This window comes from Aythya fuligula, chromosome Z, assembly GCF_009819795.1.
Source record: "Aythya fuligula isolate bAytFul2 chromosome Z, bAytFul2.pri, whole genome shotgun sequence".
In the NCBI taxonomy this organism is placed as follows: domain Eukaryota; kingdom Metazoa; phylum Chordata; class Aves; order Anseriformes; family Anatidae; genus Aythya; species Aythya fuligula.
The window spans coordinates 622,471-642,911 of record NC_045593.1 but is presented as its reverse complement, the minus strand read 5'-3'; the positions used below and the strand labels follow the sequence as shown (position 1 = coordinate 642,911).

At 54.2% G+C, this 20,441-nt stretch overlaps 1 protein-coding gene across 1 annotated transcript; it reads left to right on the top strand.

Annotated features, from left to right (window-relative positions):
* Positions 1–8,905: 8,905 nt before the first annotated feature.
* Positions 8,906–19,031, top strand: ST8SIA3 (ST8 alpha-N-acetyl-neuraminide alpha-2,8-sialyltransferase 3). Its single transcript, XM_032205503.1, has 4 exons — positions 8,906–9,110; positions 9,866–9,988; positions 12,077–12,634; positions 13,397–19,031. The coding sequence occupies exons 1-4, from the start codon at positions 8,932–8,934 to the stop codon at positions 13,677–13,679; spliced, it is 1,143 nt and encodes a 380-aa protein (XP_032061394.1). The 5' UTR covers positions 8,906–8,931; the 3' UTR covers positions 13,680–19,031.
* Positions 19,032–20,441: the final 1,410 nt, after the last annotated feature.

Below are 20,441 nucleotides of genomic sequence, written 5' to 3'. Positions count from 1 at the left end.
GTGGGACAGGGCTCCAGAGATGTCCCCACGCGGTGCCCGGTGGCAGCACCAGCCGCGGCTCAAAGTCCTCCCACCGGCGGGGCTCACCGTGCCACCAAACCCTGAACGGCTCCTTCGTGTCACCTTTGCACTTGGCTGCGTTATCACGCCGCCATAAATAATTTGTGAGAAGCCGAGGCTGATAATAGGTAATGTTTTAATGGCACGGGCACATCTCTATCTGGGTGAAGTTTGGCCTGCTGCTCCCAGCTGGGAACAGGAAGGTGTGGAAGGGCCAAGAGCTGCTGGAGACCCCGGCACCTGCTGCCTCCTCAGGACCCGCGCGGAGCCGCCGGTGCCAGGGCCGAGGTCCCCGCAGGGCCAGGCCCCTCGCTGACAGCCCCCGCGCTGATCTGGGCTCCCTCATGCCGTTGGCACAGCGAGCTGTCGGCAACGGGAGGACTTGGCAGAGGAAAGCTCTAAGACAAACTGTTTTCTTAGAAGCAATTTCGTAATGACGTTATTGCTCGTTATCGCGGATGACCGCTGGATCACTCCTCACACCTCGCCCAGCTCCCCGTGTGCCTGCCTCCAGGGGCCCGGCACCAGGCACCCGCTGGCCGGGAGCAGGCAGCTCGCGGGGTGCTCTGACACGGGCGTCTTCTCCTGGTGTGCCCACCGGGCACGGATCTGGGCTGCTCGGGGCTGGGGCTGGCCTCAGAAGCTGAGGTTTGCCTGAATAATGACGCTGTCTCCAGGCTGAGGTCTGCAAGGAGCAGTCTCATCAGATTAAATCGCTCAGCAGTCAGGATTCAGGCGCTGAAGCCCACTGCCTTCAACAGCGGTGAGCACTGAAGGCTGTCCGAGGATTTTCTTGGTTCGTCTGCAGCTCCACTCCTGCACTATCGCATCCTCAACACCCTCCCCTGCCGCTGGGCTGCGAGGTGCACGGGCACGGCTCTGCTCCTGTCCCTGCCACCGCCTGAAATGATCCCGCTACCAGCGGGGCTGACCCCATCCCCGGCGTGGGGAACAGCCCCAATGCCCAAGGCATGTCGCTGGTTCCTAAGCACTGCCTGTGTGAGAGAAAGGAAGCACCGAAGGAGCTCCTAAATCCAGTACCCGAGCCTTAAAGCACTGCCAGGGGGAAGCGTTCATTTATAGCCCTCCCCAGAAATTGCCTATTGAATGACTGGTTCTGGTGCCTCTTTAAATAAATCGGTGTATTTGTTATTGTTGTTGAAAGCCCCATGTTTGGCCTTTTTAAGTCATTTGATCAGGGACTAGGGAGAATATTTTAGCAGCAAAGAAGGCACTGACAATCAGGAGAGGTAGGAATAATCCAATCTTCCTCGTGAACGAGGGCAAGGGTCCGCCTCGGAGGTCAGAGCTCCCTTAGCACAATTAGAACTTTAATTAATGGAATTGGCCGAGGCTCCGCCAGCGGAGGCAGCACATCTGGCCCTGCCCAGCAGAGGAGCAGGCGGGGAGCAGCCTCGGCAGCCCCGCGGCGTCTCTTGGAGCCTCGCTGCAGCCCCAGCAGCGGAGCTGGCCCGGGTCCACGGCGAGCGGGGCGACTCTCGGCATGTCGTGCTGCTCAGACATGCTGTCTGCGATTAATACTGCCGAACTGCCTCCTGATTCCTAAATTATGTATTCCTCCCTTTCAGCATCGTGCGTTTTCGTGCAGGGTTAATTATTTTCCATCATTCCGCCTTTACTAACAGCCGTCTTCATTAAGGGCCCGAGTTCCGCTCTCATTTCTGCCTGGCGGATCCTAATGAAATCAATGGAGCCACATGGGTGTAAATGGGAAGGGGATGGTGACCATCTACATCAAACTAAAATGTGCCCCTCTCCTGCTGATTAATGCACAAAATTAAAGCAAGGCAAATGCTCCAACTCCTGGCTAAATGTCCCTGCGTGAATTAATGCAAAAAAAAAACAGTCTGGGTGGCTCCTCAGGTTCGCTTCCCAAACCTGTGGGCACCTTGCTTTAGGGTTGGGAATCCCACAAGGGGAAAAACCAGGTGAGAACCCTACTGAGGCCCACGCTTGCCTCATCCACAGGGCTTGGCACAAGGGCCAGGAGCCCCGTGCCCTCCCGCACTGCTCTCCGGTCCCGCTGGCCGCCGTCTCGTGGGCTGGCAGCAGAAGGGCTGATCTCGAACTCTTCTTCCCCTGCTTGCATTTCCTGACGGCCACTATTAGAGCAGTCCGAGGTACCCCTGCAGCGGAGGCTCCAATAAGTGGATCTGCATGCAATATTCATGGAGCACTTCAGAATAGTTACAGATCCATCACGCCTGTCAGCAGGACGGCGCACCCCTGACGCTGCGCTGAGGCACCTCCTTGGACCGGGGCCCTGGGGTGGCCGCGCCACCGTGCCGGGGGCTGCCGGGGGACACGGGCACCGTGCAGCCTCCGATGGCACCAAGGGCACCGGGACACTGCCACAGCCTGTCCCACTGGCACCCGCGTTGATCCTGAGCCGGCAGTGCCCTGCACGATGCTGAGGGGGCCGGCGTGGGCCCAGGGCCCCCTCCGTGGCACAGGCTTGTTTACCAGCTCAGCCGCCTGGCCGGCACCGCGCCACAGCTCCAAAACCAATCTCATCCCCCAAGATTAATTTTTACACAATCATTCCGGAGGCTGTGATAATCACTCCATAAAAAAATGAAGAGATTTGGGATTTTTTTTTCAATGCGGGGGATTAGGCTTAAATACAAGTAATCTGCAGGAAGCTCAGCTGCATGCACACCACTAATCGCTCCGTTACTCTTCCCAGCCCCAGCCCCTTCATTAGTATTTTCTGTAGCAGAGATGTTTGTCCTCGGGGAGGTCAGGGCAGCGCCAGCGGTCGGTCACGTCCCCGAGGGCCACGTCCAGGGGCTGGGATGCCGAGTTTGTCCCTGCAGGCTGAGGGCAGCGTCCACGGGGCAGCAGCGAGCGGCTCAGCACATCGCTGCAGGATGCTGGGGGCTGCCCCTCGCCCTGCCCGGGGACCACCAGCACAGTTTGCTGGGGGCAGGAGCAGCCGTTAGTGTGGGATCCTGGAGCCTCTCGTAAATTCCTGGTGGCTTAGCCAGAAGTGTAAGCATGGCTGCAGGAGCCGGCAGTGTCCCCAGACCCAGTGTCCTTTTCCCCCTGTGGTGCTGTGGCGCTGGGCTGCGGGTGGTGTGAGGGAAGTCCCGTGCTTGTGCTGGTGCTGGGGCATCCTCAGCATGTTCGTGAGTGTCCCCAGGGTGCTTGTGCTTCCTCGTGTGCCTCCCACCTCCCACGGCTCGTACAGCCCTGCTTAATGGACTTTTGTCATGCATTTACATCAAAAGTGAGTGGAGGAGGTGGCCGCACGCACGACGCTTTCTCTCTTTTGGCCCTTCAAGATTATTTCTTTCTTCTGCCATCATTGCCTGCTGAGGCTTTGGGCTGAATTCACTGACGGTACCAGTGGATGATGGTACCATGGTCCAGCCCTGGTTGGGGGCTTTGCTGCACCAAGCAGGTGCTTGGGACCAGGAGAAGCGGGAGGTCAGAGGCTAAAAGAAAATGCCGTGTGTAGTGAAGTCAGGAGATGCGTGCCCTTTGTGCCCAGCAAGTGCTTTTTGCAAATGTAATTAAAATAATTGTTTATCTGGGACTGTTCTGACCACAGGTATAAGGATACAGCGCCAGGTTTAAAAAAAAAATAATAACTTAAGCACTTAGAAAAGGGCTCAAGCAAGCTTTGGGTACTTATGTTGAAAATAATTGTCCAAGGAAACCCAATTCAGCAGCCACCTAACCTGAAAGCACTTACGCACACTTGGGCAGACGTTCAACAAAGCATTTAGATACCCGAGGCGCTGCATCAGCAGAAAAACCGGGGCCTTCGTTCAAGAGAGTGACTCAGGGAAAGCGGAGCTGCCCTGCTGCTGAGATGGCCTGGGTGCCGCTGGGCCCGGCCAGGTGCCACCGGGACCAGCCTGGTGCCACCGGGTCCGGACTGGTGCCACTGGGACCAGCCTGGTGCCACCTGGATGGCAGGGTGCACGTCCCTGCCCTTGCCCTCCCCATCGCAGCACCCGTGTGCTTTTTGTGGCCACTCAATGGCACTCCTTGCTCGTGTCCTTGGTGGCTGCCACTGCCCCACCAGGCACAGGCTCCTGCAAGGTGCCCACCACGTCTCAGGCACGTGTCCCGCTGCTGTCCCAGCCACGCGCTCACACCTCGGTGTCCCCCAGGCCCCCAGCTGCTGGTGCCGTCCCCTTTGCAGCTCTGCTCGCAGCAAGTTTCTGCCTTTGTTGGCTGCTGCAAATGTTTTAGGAGCGAGGGACTCCGGGAGAGAGGCTTTTATTAATACAGCCCCGTGATTGGAGTCGCAGGTGGCTCTCTCTTTACCTCCTTCCCCAGGGAACAGATTTTCAGTGCAAGTGGAGATGCTACAAACCAGCAGCGAAAGCTGAACGCAGCCGAGGAAGGAGAATGCTTCTGATAATAAATTCATAGAGCTTCACACACCAGCAGGCTAGCAAGCACTTGTTTTTAAAGAGACTTTAAAACTATTTTGGGTGCAGTCAGTCAGACCAGGATGCCCTCACTGCTTGGAGACCCTACACATGGGCTTCAAAGAAGGGAAGGAGACAGAAAAACAGCTCTGAAAAGGTTCATTTCAGCGGGTGCAAATCTTCAAAGCACAACTTTCCTGTAGAGTTAAAAAGACCATGTCCCATTTGTATGAATAAGTCAAAAAGGGGGAACCGTTCCTAAGTGCACGCTCAACCCGATGGGTATTTCCCCTGTCGGACATGAAAGCAGATCGATGCTCCTGCTTTCTTTTATGTAGCGTATCTGCATTTCTGCTCCACTGATACATCAGCTCTTGTCTTCTCTGACTGCTTGAATCCTTGTCCCTGTTTCACACACATTTCTCCTCTTCTGCAGTCTTCCCTAGCATCAGGAAGAATCCTGCCATGTGCCTCTGTTGGATATTGTTTCCTTACTGGCAACAAAGCACTTATTGACAGCGTTTTGCTGCAGAGATTTTGGTTTTTCATTATCAGAAACCGGTCTGGAGGAATATTCCACCCGTGGGCAGCCGTGAAGCTCAGCTCTTTCTGTCAGCCCCACCGCAGGGCCTCCAGGAGCTCTGCCAGGAGCCGGTGGGTGCAGGCTCGTGGCAGCCCCAAGCACACGCGTGCTGTGTGTGGAGAGGCCTTTTGCCATCCACTCTGCGGTTATTTTATGCCATGTGGCAGGGCGGTCTCCAAAATCAGATGCTTCTTTCAGATCTGTGGTCCACGGGGACTGTCACCCAGCATCGCAAGAAGAAAAACACCCAACGCAAACATTTCCTGGGAATTTTCTACGAAGTCTCACAGTTTTTGCAGAAAGCAGAGCTCCTTTTCCACCAGCTCCACAGCAAGAGAGGACAAGGGGAAGCATGAGCAGAGCCGCAGCGCTTGGAGCCAGCGTCCTGACTGCCCCACTTCTCCGGGGAGGAAGAATTTAATAGGAATTACACCCAATCTTTGCACCAAATAAAAACATGTGCTTGCTGTAGCTTGAGAAGGAGGCATTAACAGCTGAATTAGCAGTGGCAGATGAACACGTTACCACCAAGCGCTGTAAAGAAGAGATCCCTCCCTGGTCATGGAGTGCTGCTGCAAATGAGATGTCACCGTGCCTTTCACGGCGTTAATTACATCGCTTCCCTGTGTCCGAACACGGAAAAAGAAGAGGGAGCCAGGCTCTTCCCGCCAGCAACAGGTCAAGGAGCAATGGGCACAAATCAAAATATGAGAAATTGCACCCAAACGTGTGTTTGTGAGGGAGGTCAGGCACAGAGCAGGTTGTGCTGGGCTGCGGAGCCTCCATCCTCGGAGAAGTTCAAAGCCCGGCTGGATGTGTCCTGGCCGTGGCTCTGGCTGCCCTGGCTGGGGCAGGGGCAGGACCCGACCACCTCAGAGCTATCTCCAACCTCACTGACTGCACACATCCACTGGCCCATCACGAAGGCATGTATTAGCTAAAGCACCTCTTGGTATTCCTGACAGAGCAGCAGATAGTCATAAATGTCTGGTAGATTAAGGGTAAGGAGGTTCCCCCATCACATTTACGATGATCAACCTCATGTGTTCAAACTGCAGCTCAGCTTAGCTGGAATTCGGCTCTGCGTCTGGTGCCAGAGCTGGCACATCACTGCTGCACAGCTAGAACCTGTCTTTTTTCCCTAGCATAAAACCAACCTCCTACTAACGTCGGGATTTATTCCACTTCTGATGGGCTTTTAGGCACTGTAACACATTTTCCAGTGATGCAGCTGACCCAGGTGCAGCCTGCCTCCTCCTTTGGGGCAAGGATTACCCCCAAACGCGAGGAGGTCTCCTCTGCCTGCACATCCTGCATGTGCTGGGGGAGTGCCCTGAGCCGGGGCTGCCCCGCCAGGCTCTGCCTGTCTGTCTGTCTGTCTGTCCGAGCAGCGGGGACCTCTGTCTGTCCTGCTGCTCGAGCCGCTGTACCAAAGCTGCAGGCAGAAGGGGTTTTATAGGGAAGGCATATTCCTCCTTGGAGACTTGAAATCTAATCAAAACAGTAATTCCTACAAATTTCCTGCTGTATGCCACCGCTGTATTTTCTAGCAAGCACACTCACTTACGGACAGGTATTTATCAGCAGCCAACGACTCGCTGTGGCCCTGGACACCAGCACTTTCACAGAACCAGGGTCATTTGGGTGGGAACAGACCTCTCAGATCCCCAGGTTGAGACTGGTGGAAAGCAGTGGCAATGCTGAGGCACGAGGCATGTCTTCCTCTGCCCCCTTTCTTTAGCACAGCTTGCAAAACACCCTGTGAATAATGAAAACACCAGCTTGCCAACCCACTGCCTCTTTCAAAGGTGCTCACAAAAAATCAGCCACCTAATTGAGGAGAAATTCTCGCGGCTCAGGAAGGCAGCTCCTTGTACCTGGGCCTCCCCACTCCTCTCGCGCAGCAGCCCTCAGGCAAGCCGGGATTCTGTGTCAATTACAGGAAAATCAATGAAGATACTGTTCAGGACTCCTCTTCACCATTCAGTGCGGATGATATCCTTCACTTTCTAGCACTGATTCATTTACTTTCAGCCTCTCTAGGGGCTCCTGACATATTGCTATCTCTGAAGAATCTGAAGCAAAAACTGCCTTTGTTTCTCCTGCAACGTGCTCGCGTGCACAGCACCCTGGGACCGCTGCGCGGCCCCGCCAGGGCTGGGGCCAGGGAAACGGGTCAGAACGGAGCACTTTTAGACAGGCTTTTTAAGTATTTCTTGCCAACGCACCTCTCGGCCACCCTCTCCGGTGTCCCCTGCACAGAGGCCGGGTGGGATCAGGGCGCACCATGAGCCAGCAGGGGCCTGGCACACTGCCACCGCCCTGTCCTGCCCGCAGCGCTGCGCTCTGCTCCCCTCTGTGCCCCGCATTGCCCTCAGCCCTCCTGCAACACACCCGGTGCCATGCAGCAGCTTGGGACAAGGTTCAGCTGCATCTCAGGCCGCAGCCCCTCTGCTCCCCCAGCTGCACGCCTGCGCCCCAAAAGAAAGGACGTGAGGACTGCGTAGTCCTACCCCTAGGAGCTTATACCCAGCCCCAACACACGTGGCCAGAAACCACGTAAGAATTAATGCTAGACATTACAGAATTGATTTCCAAAGTATCTAACTGTAAAAAGTTGTAGGTGCTATGTCCTGAGCACACTGGGTGGACGTGCTGAAGCTGGGGACAGCAGGCACCGTGGGGACAGCAGCAGAGGAGCTGATCGGAAACCATGTGAAGAGCCATGCAAAAAAGCTTTCTGCTGTATATCAAAGCAGCATTATTTCCTCAATTTGCATCCTCTTCCCTCTCTGCCAAAGCCACAAGGATCCCAGGGCAATGGGATGCAGTCCTCCAGGCCATACTCAGGCCAAATTCCCAGTGAAGGCTGAAGAACCATGCTGTGACGTAAAACCCAGCCCTGCAAGCTCCTCATGTTCCACCTCTTCAAAGCGAGCCTCATGCATGGGGAGCTTGTAGGATATAGCCCAGAGCAAGGATGGTGCTACAAAGACAATATTTATTATTTATAAGGCACTTCTATGAACTCAGGGCTCAGAGGCAGAGCTGTCTATGGGGGTGAGCTTCATAAGGAAAAAGAAATGTAGCTTGAAGAAACCCGGCAAGTACTGCAGCATGCACAAGTTGTGTTCGTAGGAGACCAACGCTCCTCGGTTTGCAGAAGTGGGGCTCTCCCGGAGTTCACGTGAAGGTTGCTGGGTCATTTACGGGCCAGTTAATTGCAGCCAGGGCTCTTGTAGGTCGCACCGTGGCCCAAACTCCTTGGTTTTAGAAAGCAAGGGGTCTTTGGGTGCGTTTTGCAGCACCGAGGCTGAGAGGCAGACCCCACAGCGCTGTACTGGCCATCTGCAGCCCCCGGCAGCCCCCGGCCCTCCTGCCAGGGGGACACCGTGGGGCTGGGGGCACTGTGGGGCTGGGGACACCGCGGGTTTGGGGACACCGCAGGTTTGCAGGGTGCAGCCCAAAGCGCAGCCGGGAGCCGTTGGCGGAGGGGGCACGGGGCCGAGGAACGGTCCGGAGGGGGAGCCCCGATCCCAAAGGGCACCGGGGGCTCCGCGGGGCCGTGCCGGGCACCCGGGGGCCGTCGGGGGCAGCCGTCGGGGCGCACCCCCGGGGCTGCCGGAGGGAAGCGGGGCCGGGGGGGGCCGGGCGGGGCGGCGGGGGGGGCCCGGCGGCGCTCGGGGCTGCGGGAGCCGGGCCTTGGGCTTGCGGCTGCCATTTCAGCGCCGCCGCTCGCTCGCTCCCTCCATTTTCTCGGCGGTGCCGGCCCCGTCCCCGCCGCCGGGCCGAGCCCGCCGCCCCCGCGCCCGCCGCCCCCCCCCCCCTGCAGCCCCGCGGCGCCCCCCCCGCACACGCCCAGCCGCGGGGCCGCCTCCCGGCATGAGGAGCTGCAAGATGGTGCGGGTGGCCAGCGTGCTGGGGCTGGTGATGCTGAGCATCGCGCTGCTCATCCTCTCCCTCATCAGCTACGTCTCGCTCAAGAAGGACAACATCTTCGGCGCGCCCCGCGCCGCCGGCCCGGGGGGGCCCCGCATGTACATGTTCCACGCGGGATTCAGGTGAGGCCAGCCTGGGGGGGGGCACAGCCCGGGGGCGGGGGCCCTCCCTCCCGTCCCTCCCGTCCCACCCGTCCCACCCCCGGCACCCCCGCGCCCGCTCCCCGCCGCCCGCAGCCGGTGCCGGGGGAGCCGCGGCGCTGCTCGGAGGGGCCCCGCGGGAAGGCCCCGGGAAGGCCCCGCGGCCCCGGCCCGGCCCCGCCGCCGCTCCCCCGCAGCCCGGGGACCCCCGGCACGGCCCGGCCCCGGCCCCGCCATCCCCGGGGCTGCGGGAGGCGGGCGGCGACCCCGGACCGCGGGGCTCCCGGGCCGGGCGTGGGATCCTCGGTGCATCGGGGGGGCTGCAGGGTGGGCAGCGGCTCGGCACGGCTCGGCTCGGCACGGTGCAGCTCGGCTCGGCACGGCTCGGCTCGGCTCGGCACGGTGCATCCCGGCGCAATTGGGCACGGCCCGGCCCGGCCCGGCCCGTCGGGGAGCGGCGCGGAGCAGCCGGCGCTGTCCGTGGTGCTGCCCCCGGCTCGGGCTCGGCTGGAGACGGGGCACGGCCTGCGTGTGCCCCTGGGTTTGTGCCCCTGGGTTTGTGCCCTGGGTTTGTGCCCCTGGGTTTGTTCCCCTGGGTTTGTGCCCCTTGGTGTGTGCCCCTGGGTTTGTGCCCCTGGGTGTGCGCCCCTGGGTGTGCGCCCCTGGGTGTGCACCCCATGCCCGTGCCCCTGTGCTTGTGCCCCCGTGCCCGTGTGGGTCCGTGCTCTCCCTTGCAGGTCGCAGTTTGCACTGAAGTTCCTGGACCCCTCGTTCGTGCCCATCACGAATTCCCTGAGCCACGAGCTGCAGGAGAAGCCCTCCAAGTGGGTATTCAACCGGACCGCCTTCGCGCACCAGAGGTGAGCGCTCGGCGCCCGCTTGCCCCCTCTCACCTTCCCCGAGGTTATCCCCTTCCCCCGAGGGGGTAAGAAAATGCAGCCTGGGGCTGCTAAATACTCCGAGTTCTGAGTAATTCGCCAGCCGTGAGAAACAAGGGCTGAATCAGAGCATTTCCCAAGATGGTTACAGTTATCGTGGAGGAATTGATTATCTCAGAGCAGGACACCAAGCTGCAACACGCATCCTTTTACCAAACGGAACATGACCCAGTTTCCCAGAGTGCGAGAGAAATTGTCATTTATCAAGATAAATGGCTGGCTGCTTAAAACTCGAAACAAATCGGCCTGTAGCAGCCACCAAGTGCCACGTTCACTGAGGGCAGAGCACGCCCAGCACAACTTCCCAGCCGCCAGCAGCTCTGAGCAAGTGCAGTGCGGCTCTGCCTCCTGCCACCGCTCCGGCTGGCTCAGGGGGGCCACCAAGCCCGGACCCCCCTGAGATGCCCTCACGGCACATTGGCTTCTGCCTCCCATCACAGGGTGTGCTGACTTTCACGGCCTTGTGGCAATAGAAGGAGTTTCTCGGTTCCTTAAGCTGCCTCAAAGCTGCCCCGTGCTTCATGTGGAGCAAAATGGGCTTTTCTTTTCCCCACCGTGATGTGAACTCGGTGATGTCTGCCCAGCCTCTGGTATTTATTGGCCTTACTGCAGTATTTATATACAGCAGGGAAGTTAAAGAAAACAGCATCCCATAGCCATTTAAGATAGCTACTGCCATCTTGGCTCTGGTTTTATCTTGATGAATGCCCGCTGGTTTGGGGCCGCACCGTGACTGTTCACATATCCCACCCAGGAAATGTGAACCCAGGTCCCTCAGCCCTGCAGAGTGGGGCACCGCAGCCCTGCAGCACCAGCTGCACATTCACATCTCCAGTCCTGGGGCAACACTGCTGCGGGCACAGCAGGCTGGTGATGAACTTTCAGCACTGCCAAAAGCTGCCCACCGCCCATCAGGAGCCCCAGAGGAGCCCCAAAGGAGCTGTGGGCATCCGAGAGGCGATGGCACTTTGCCTGCCCCATCCCTTCCCTGGGATCTCCCCGGCTGGTGTAGCAGTGCCCCCCCGTAGTATGGCTTCATTCCTGGCACCACCAGCTCATTCTTAATAAATAACTCAGTGTCACCCCTCTGCTGGTTTTAGCTAATGCCTCAGGATCTGCCTCTGCATTTGTCTGTCAGCCATAACCCATAATTAGGGTACCCAGTGGGACTCCATTAATGCTTAGACATTGGAGGATGCGAGCTGGAAGAAAGGTTGTTTGTTTTCCATAAACATGAGCAAATAAAGTGGTATTGGTTTTCTAATTTTATGCCCTGCTAGGGAAATTCCTGAGCAGGGTTGGTTTTGTTTGTTTTTTTAAGTGTTCCTAATAACCCTTGCAAAGATGCTGGCGTGCTTGCTCAAAAAAGATATTAAGGAATTATGTTTACATAAAGGGAGACAGTGACTGTCACTTGTTTTGTGACTCAAAGCTCCTTAATGGGAACACAAGAAATACTTGTATTTAAAAAATCAGCTACGTGTCTGTTAATTCAGCTGGACTTCTTGGTTTTGCTTCAAATGCGTCACGGCAAACACAATATCCATCATTACCAGAGATCCGTGGTCCAGAACCGAGTGAAATGTGTGCAGAGAACAGCAGCAGCAGCAAACTCTTCCGCCAGGCATGTCGCAGCACAAACAGAAATGTGTTTCGCCCTACGCTTCAGGAAGGTGAACGTGGGAAGTGTGTGCTGTTACTTACATTCCTCACACTCATATGGCAAATCCGAGGTTTTAGTCCTGACACTATCGCAGCAGACACGGACACATCCTTAGCTGGCATCAGTCAGGACAGGCCAGTAAAGCCAAGCGGAGCACGGGGTGAGCAGCCAGCTCCCTCGTTCCTATTTATGTATATTAATTTTAAAGCTGTTGCACCACTTTGCTCAGGAAACCGCTTTGCTGCATTAAAAAAAAAAAAAAAATCCATCTGGAAGTAAATCTCTCTACCACAGAAAAGGGGGAAGTATAACTCAATGGTTTCTTTTGTCTTTCTGTTTTATTTTAGGCAAGAAATCCTTCAGCATGTCGATGTCATAAAAAATTTTTCTTTGACCAAGAATAGTGTCCGGATCGGACAGCTGATGCATTATGATTATTCCAGCCATAAGTACGTTTTTTCTATTAGCAATAACTTCAGATCACTGCTTCCAGACGTGTCTCCGATCCTCAATAAGCATTACAACATTTGTGCCGTGGTTGGAAACAGCGGAATCCTGACCGGGAGTCAGTGCGGACAAGAAATAGATAAATCTGATTTTGTTTTTCGTTGCAATTTTGCTCCGACTGAGGCATTCCAGAAAGATGTTGGAAGGAAAACCAATCTCACAACCTTCAACCCCAGCATCCTGGAGAAGTATTACAACAATCTTTTGACCATTCAGGATCGCAACAACTTCTTTTTAAGTCTCAAAAAGCTTGACGGAGCCATTCTGTGGATCCCGGCTTTCTTCTTCCACACATCAGCAACAGTCACAAGAACACTGGTTGACTTCTTTGTTGAGCACAGAGGGCAACTAAAGGTCCAGTTGGCTTGGCCAGGAAATATAATGCAACATGTTAACAGGTGTGTGTTTTTCTTTCACATTTAACTTGTCAAAATACATATTTCTCTTTATATAAACACAACTGCATTTATTTTTCTGTTCACGACTAACCTGATAGGCCCTGTCTGGCAAGTCAGGGCCCGGTACCGTCTGCTTTCAGAGCAAACGCACTTTTGTTATTGCTTCAGAGAGTGCTTCAATTATTTCTGTAGGGATTTGTACTGAGGCACATCTGAGGTGGGCTGGTGGAGCGCACAGGGTGTGCTCTGCCATGGGCTCTGCTCCTGCCGGGGCTTCGCGGAGACAGAAGGAGTACGGAGGAGTTGAGTGAGATTCTGCATGAGAAAAGCACCGCTTATAGAAGAACTTGCTCTTCCCAGCTAGCAACTGGGGATGCTAACAGATATCTGCAGAGAGATCCAAGCAAATCTGTACTGATTTATACAAGGAAAATGTGGCGCATGCGACCAGGAGCCAGTGAATCTACCTTTCTGGATAAGGCACCGCTTTTCCAGGTTAAAAAAAAAACAAAAAGACATGTGGAAGGGAATCACAGAAGAGAATCAGGCTGGTAATAAGGCAGTTCTGCAGTCCTGTTCATGACAGACTGACCGGAACAGCAATCTTTAGCTTGCTTGGGTTAACAGCTGTGAGCACTGATGGTCTCCATGCAGCAGCATTTTTGACAGTCTCCATGCAGTAATTTTTTCTTTTTTTCTTACAGCAAACCCGTGGCATTATGTGTACCCTATACTAACATGCCTTTGTGTTTTTTTTCACAGATACTGGAAAAACAAACACCTGTCACCCAAGCGGCTGAGCACAGGTATTCTCATGTATACGCTTGCTTCTGCCATATGCGAAGAGATTCACTTGTACGGATTCTGGCCGTTTGGGTTCGACCCCAACACGAGGGAAGACCTCCCATACCACTACTATGATAAGAAAGGAACAAAGTTCACAACCAAGTGGCAGGAGTCCCACCAGCTGCCTGCAGAGTTCCAGCTGCTCTACAGGATGCACGGTGAAGGACTGGCCAAACTGACCTTGTCGCATTGTGCCTAAGAACCTAATCTTGAAGTGCCAAATGATTGTCTAAAAAGTGCCCAAATCTGAGTTAAACATTCTTCAGATACAATTCTAAAAAAAATAATAATAATAATACCCACCCTAAAATATTTTCCATAATATAAAGATGCTTTTTAATCACCCTTGTCACTGTTCATCAAAGGGTTTAAGCATATTTAGCAGTGCAGAAGCATTTATCAAATTCTGTGGATGCTATTCATGCAGCAGCACAGCAAAGTTGAAATATTTTGCATTTATATATACGCTATGAAGTATGTTTTAAAATCTTTTCCTATTTCAGCATTCCACTAAATGCCTCTAAACATCTCAAGTCAATTGTTCCTTTCAGATTAGAATTAGGAGTGCTAATTTTAAAAGGTATCGCTTCTCTCGTATCCATTGCTATTAGTAGCTCAGCATCCATCTAGTTGGCGTGGCTGACTGAAAAAGCCACCCAGAATCCCAGTGTATCATCACTGACAAGTTCTTCAGCGTGGATCCCAAATTTCCACAGCTTGCATATTTTCGTATTTACTGAATTTTACATTTTTTTAAGACCTCGCAGAGAAGGTGAAAATACGGCTTGTACTTTAGCTAGGCATTTGTATTACTCTTAGAATACTCCGGTGTTTTAAGGCAGTTGGGGCCACTCCCTACTCCAAATTAGACCGACTGAAACATTGTCATTCACATCTGTGTGACACTATTTGGTCTTTTAATTTTGGTTGCTGAATACCCAACGGGTGGCCGTAGGTCTCTGAGGAGTGTCCACCCCTGGAGGTGAGCCCCAGGGCGGCACCAGGCTGTGCGCCCCTCTCGAGGCCGCATCCTCGGTGTGAAGCACATTTTGGGAGACGACGTCTCCTCGGCTGTGAGCACACGGAGCCTGTGCCCGTACCACAGTGCAGGGAAGCGCCGGGGAGCCCACGCCTTGCAGTGCTCCATGCCGCTCGGTGGAGATGTGCCCGGGGGTCCCCATGGCCCGGCCCCACCAAGCACCCGCGAGGGTGAGCGGGTTGGGTGGGAGCCAGCCAGGCAGGCAGCGCAATGAAATCAGGACTTCCAAGTTGCTAAAAAATGGCTTTTAAAGGGAAGCAAGTGTAGCTGGAGCACAGGGAACAGGAAATACAATTACTGGATTTCCCCATTTACATCCCTAGGTCCACGGTCAGACAACTGAATTAGTGGCCTCGTTTTCCGGTCACAGTCAGTGCGGTCAAAGGGAGGCACAGCCTTTCAAGTACCTTTGAAAATCAGGCTGTTTGCAAAAAGGACAAATCTTAGGGTCACATATTTGAAAATCTTGGCCATGATGTCTCAGGATAAAGGAGCCTGTAAAGTAACTGTTTTTCTAATTAAAACGAGTATGCTTAAAAGTATTTTAACATTTTTATATTATTCTGTATGACGCTGAGAACTGACTATACACTGAAAGAAGATGCAAAAGACAATTTAAAATCATCCCTTAAAATTGCACCTTTTAGTTTCTCAGTGACTCCGTACCCACACGCAGACGTAGGAAGAGGGCAGGGGGCTCCGGTAGCACACAAACTCGGAGCAACTGGGAGCATTGCCCAGTGCCCACAGCCAGCCCACAGTGGTCAGAGGGGGCTCCCCTTCCCAGGGGAGCTCTGAGCCCCCAAACCGGCCCCTGGGCTGCCCAGCTCCCTCCCAGCCCAGTCTCATCCCCAGCCCCTCAATCTGCCTCCAGCCACAGCAGGCATCTCCTGTGCTTTGGGGGAAAAAGCCACCGCATCCGCCACACGACCAAATTCAGCTTATTCCAGCAAGGAGGGACTCCATCCCTCTGCACTGTCTGTGAATACTGCGAGTTATAAAGCCTTTTTGAAAATCCCTCCTTCTTCCCTATTTCATTATCCAGTGTTTTCCAGCTTTTCCTTTTGCAGTGGGCATTTAGAGCTGTGGAAGGGGCTTGGATGCTCTCTGGCATGGCATGCCAGCCTGCTGTCCACGAGTGACTTCAGACATGCTTGTGTAGAAACCTCCTGACTGCGAAGTTCTCTCTCCCAGGGCATAATTCTGCATCGGCCCTGCTGGCATCTCCGGCTTTCCTTGCTGTCGCAATCGTCCTGCGCTCCCCACTGTTCGTACAGCAGAGTATGACTTCTAGCAGACGTGATTATGGAGACATAGCTGTGTAGTAACGCTAGCGTGTTCTGCCGTGTGGTGCCGTATGATTTATTATTAATATTGCCATTTATTATTTGTGTTGTAGTAGCAGGTGAGGGCCGCGGTCAGGGTGATGCAGAGCAGGACAGCCAGCCCTGCTATTCCCAGTGACGTGGGGTCCCCCGGTGCTGAGGGTGGCAGGATGGCACCCACGGGCATTCAGCCCTGCCCTGCTCGGTGTGGTGCCCAGGGGAATGCAGTGGAGCATGGGGCTGAGCCAAGGGGCCAGGCTGCCCCAGCCCAAAACGCTGCTGGCGGTGAGCAGGAGCAGGGAACACCCAGCCTAGCTGAGCCCGGCCACAAAGCCTTCTCCGGGTGCCAGAGCACAGCCTAAAACAGCAAAAGAGAAATGTCACGGGGAAGGAAGGGTTCTGCGCTAATTGCTAATGACGTGCAGCAACTAATCATCTCTGATATAATTTGCTGTGGAGCTGCACAGTGGATGCATGTTTGCTAGGGCAGGTGATTTGCTTTGCGGTCGGCGCGCAGCTGAGCGTGCGGCTCGGCCGGGAGCCCTGGGGAGCAAAGGGCCCCCCACACCCTTCGTGTCAGCTTCGTGTCAGGAGAGGTCATTTTTAATCAGCAAATCAAAGAAATATGAACAGTTTTCATTCTATTTGCTTCAATGTGGAGGCCAATGCACTCTGTACGGTTTTCAGCTGCTGGCTCTCAATGGCAAAATTGCACTGGCAGGTCTTGCTTGGCTGCTGCGTGTTCTTTACATGACATAACTACTTTAAATTAGACGTACTCGCAAGTAAATATCCATAGCCTAAACACACGTATTTCCATCTGTGTGCCTCCGGGGCTGTTTGTGCTGCAGGGAGCGCAGCCCGGCCGAGCCCTTGCTCTGGGGGCACCACACCAGCCCTGCGGGGAGGCTGCGGCTGCTGGGCAGGTGCACGGGACCCCCGGGGGTCCTGGAGGGGCTGGCAGCAGAACAGGAGAAGTGGTTCCCGTGGCTGAGTGAGGGGAGCGGCCGGGGGCAGCTCCTGCCCTGGCATTGCTGGGAGAGGGGCAGGGAAGGAGCAGCGGCACTGTCGGGGCCTCCGTCCGTCTGTCCTGGCAGCGCGTGGCTTCTGTCTGCTCAGAGCGACTGCTCTGGAGCACCCGTGTTAGAAGATAATCGGTAAACTTAGAAGCTGAAACCAAAACCCTAAATAGCCCCAAGGCAGTTCTTTAAATTGTCATAGTTTATTTTTTTTTAAATGTAAACGACTTCCGTAACTGCAATAAAGCCAGGAAGACGCCCACACGTGCCATGCCTGTTCTCCCCACGGCTGCCGTCATTTCTGTGCTGGACTGTGGTGGAAAGCTGCCTTACACAGCACGGGCTTTGCTTGGCCTCCCTAATTTGGGCACCTCGTAGGTTCCTCCTGCTCACGGTGAGGCCTGGCCCGAGGCAGAGGGGGGCCAGGGCACGGTGCCGCTGTGCAGGGGCACAAAGAGGAGCCGAGTGCAGGGAAGGCAGCGTGGAAACGACTGCAAATATTCGGAAATGGGAGCACAGAAAAATTATTGACAAAGGGCCATATTATATCATTGATTTTTAAGCAAAACTCCCCATTGATTTTTCAGAACCACATTGAACATTTCAGAATCATTGATTTTAATGGGGAGTTCTGCCCCAAAATCAATGGCGCAATACAGCCCAAAGTAAATTGCTTCTTAGTATCAATATTTTTTGTCCGAGCTGTTGCAATGTGGAAAACCATCTTTAAAATGTGCATCTTTTGTTTCTGCCTGTTTCCTTAGATCTCTTTGAATTCCGCTCTTCTCAGAGACCAAAGGGGAAGGGCAGGCTGTGCGGGCGGCTCTGCTCCCCAGGAGGGTAAAGACCCTCCTGGTTCCTCAGGGCCAGGGCTGGGCTTCTTTCTCAAGCCCCTCTTTCAGGCTGGTTTTCCCGTAGAACCCCACGTTATGGGCTTGATCCTTAACCAAGGCAGAAAGTGGCATTTTTGTTAAAAAAGCGAGCGTGCTCCTGCCTGGCTCGCAGCTGCAGGAAGATGCCAGCTGCAGCCCTGCGTCCTCAGGACAGCAAATCCCAGCTGCATTCCTTATTGTGCTGGCTAGGCTCTTCCTTCGCTTTTGTTTGGCCCAAAATCTTCCTGTTGCTCTCAATCTAAATGAATTCATGACAGTTCAGGGAAAATATACACTATTACTGAATGTCTAGACAAGCAAATATAGCTAAATGAAAGTATGCGTAATGCAGTGTGATCAATACTCGTAAGTACAAAACATTTCAGTTTACCAAGTGGAGAGAAAGCCTCCAACTAGCTCCGGGGACAGCCGAGGACGGGAACGGCAGGAGCAGGTGTACATAGGAATGGAGACACGCGTGTTACCTGCCCTCCTTCCATGCATCTTCCTTTTGTGTTTTAGTTGCTTGCATCTTTTCAGTGGGTGGTAGCAGGATACATTTAAAAAAAAAGGCGTTTTGGCTACCGGTTTTAGTTGTGGAGTATACCAAAAAGCAAGTAGTCGTGAAACATAACTCACTGGGAATGGAGGTTGCAAAAACAAATCGCTTAGGAAGCAGGTTTTCTGTAAATGAATGTGTCTTTATTCAAATGCCTGATGGAGTTGTTTTCGATAAAAAGATAAATATTTAAAAAAAAAAAAAAAGAGAGAAAAAAAATGCCATAGTTGTACTAAAGGATTCATTATTTAATGGCCATACTAAAAGTATTATTTATTTTTAAATGGCTAATGTTCACAAGGGGCCAGAGTACACTCTCAGGTGAACGGCATGCGAAGCTGCACATGTTGTGAGATACGTTGCAAGCAGAACTGGCAGCGAGTCTTGCTCCCCCCGAAGGGTCTCTGTCGGCTTCAGAGCGATCAGGATCGGGCCCGCAGACTGACGCGTCTTGTACCAGATGTGGCCGCACATCTGAGGTTTGGATGTGGCCTGCACAGTGCGTTGTGCATGTAAATACGTCGTCACATTTGTGAGCAAGGAGCCTGGGTCTTTCTGTACAGGAGTAGCGCATACTCGTCGTGACCATAGTTTGTGGAGAAAAACGCGATGATTCATTTTGAATCTTCCAGCAATGTTATTGTTTGGTGTGAATGTGCCTGCAACATTGACTCATGTGCCAAAACACGATATTGAATGCATTGTTTTTAAATAAAATGTTTTATTGTGCATTGGAAGTCTGTAAAACTCAACCGCGTCCACTTCTTCCTTCCGTATTTTCTTAACTGCCTGCTGTCAATAATAATTAATGGCCTGAATTGGAGGGCTTTTCCGTGCCGTAGGCACACGCTGCAGAGCGCCAGATCGTCATTTTAATCAGCCCCCGTTCCGTATTGTACAGGATGCACGGTGTGGCCGGACACACGCCCAGACAGATGATGTGACAGTGCCCCGAACGCTGCGCCCCAGCAGAAGAAGCGCGGCTCGGCGCAACCCCCGCTGTGCTGCAGGCACGGGGCTAGGCAGGAGCCAGGCACCGGGGATGCGGGGTCTCGGCTCAAGCCCTCCGCTGCCGATCCCTTTCGAGATACCCGTGACAGATGCTCGGTGGATGAAACGGCGTTTGCTTTTCTTGGCCTCGTGCCTGGCGTACGAATCTCCAGGAGGGATGCGCGGTGCTCGCTAGCACCCGATCTCACCCGCACAGCCCCGCAAAGAAAAGGGGCTGCCGTTATCCCCGGCCCTGCTGCACGGCCCCGGCTGGCAGCCCAGGTTCCCCATGCTGCTTCTCCATCAGGTGATTAGTGCAAATTACCCTTCAGGCTGGTGGATCACAGAATCACAGAGTTGTAGGGGTTGGAACGGACCTCGAGAGAGCACCAGGCCCGATGATTCTTTTTCTGTGGTTCTTGTGCGAGCTCCAGGCATGTTTTATGCCGATGAAACTGATGGTAAATAACACCAAAAACGCCCCATCACAAATCCCCACTCAGGAATAACTGGCCCATGGAAATACTTGTGTGGATGAACGCTGCCAAGCATCCACGCCTGTCTGTGGGGGACTGCAGCCCATGACATTAACCCCCAGCGGGTTCCCACGCTGTGAAGGTGTCAGTGGGCAAAGCAAACGGTGCTGTCCCAGCCCACCCCCAGCCCCCAGAGCACACCCCCATGCCTGGACCACATCACAAGTCCACCCCGAATGCTAACCCTGTCCTCCAGCCGAGTGCTGTGTGTGACAGGCGTCCCCAGCAGCCCATCCTGCCGGCTGGGAATGGAAATACTGAGCAGAGCCTGGCTAGGACAGACCCCTGCAGGACCCGGTACCTCCTCCCACTCTGATGGCAAAGCAGCAATAGCTACCTCAGCTCCCTGCCAGCTCTCCCTCCCCGCAGAGCCGCGGAACAGCTCGCGCCTTGGGCTTCTGGCCATGAACTCACACCAAGTTTTACTTCTGAGCTCCCTCGCTAGCTCTTTCATTTGTGCCTCAGGCTCAGATACTCTTCTTACATTTTATGTGCTGCTCTTACATTCATCCTTGGTCACCTGACTACTCACCACTCGCTTGCTTTTCAGGATTTTAGGGTCTGCGATTAAAGCCCCCAGCCAGTGTGGTGAGGCCAGGAGGCCGAGGGGACCACACAGTA

Bases quoted from the DNA above. Each gene is read 5' to 3' on its own strand.
- ST8SIA3 (XM_032205503.1), top strand. From the start codon at position 8,932: ATGAGGAGCTGCAAGATGGTGCGGGTGGCCAGCGTGCTGGGGCTGGTG. The intron at 9,111-9,865 runs GTGAGGCCAGCC...TCTCCCTTGCAG, and splicing joins ATGTTCCACGCGGGATTCAG to GTCGCAGTTTGCACTGAAGT. The intron at 12,635-13,396 runs GTGTGTGTTTTT...TTTTTTTCACAG, and splicing joins ATAATGCAACATGTTAACAG to ATACTGGAAAAACAAACACC.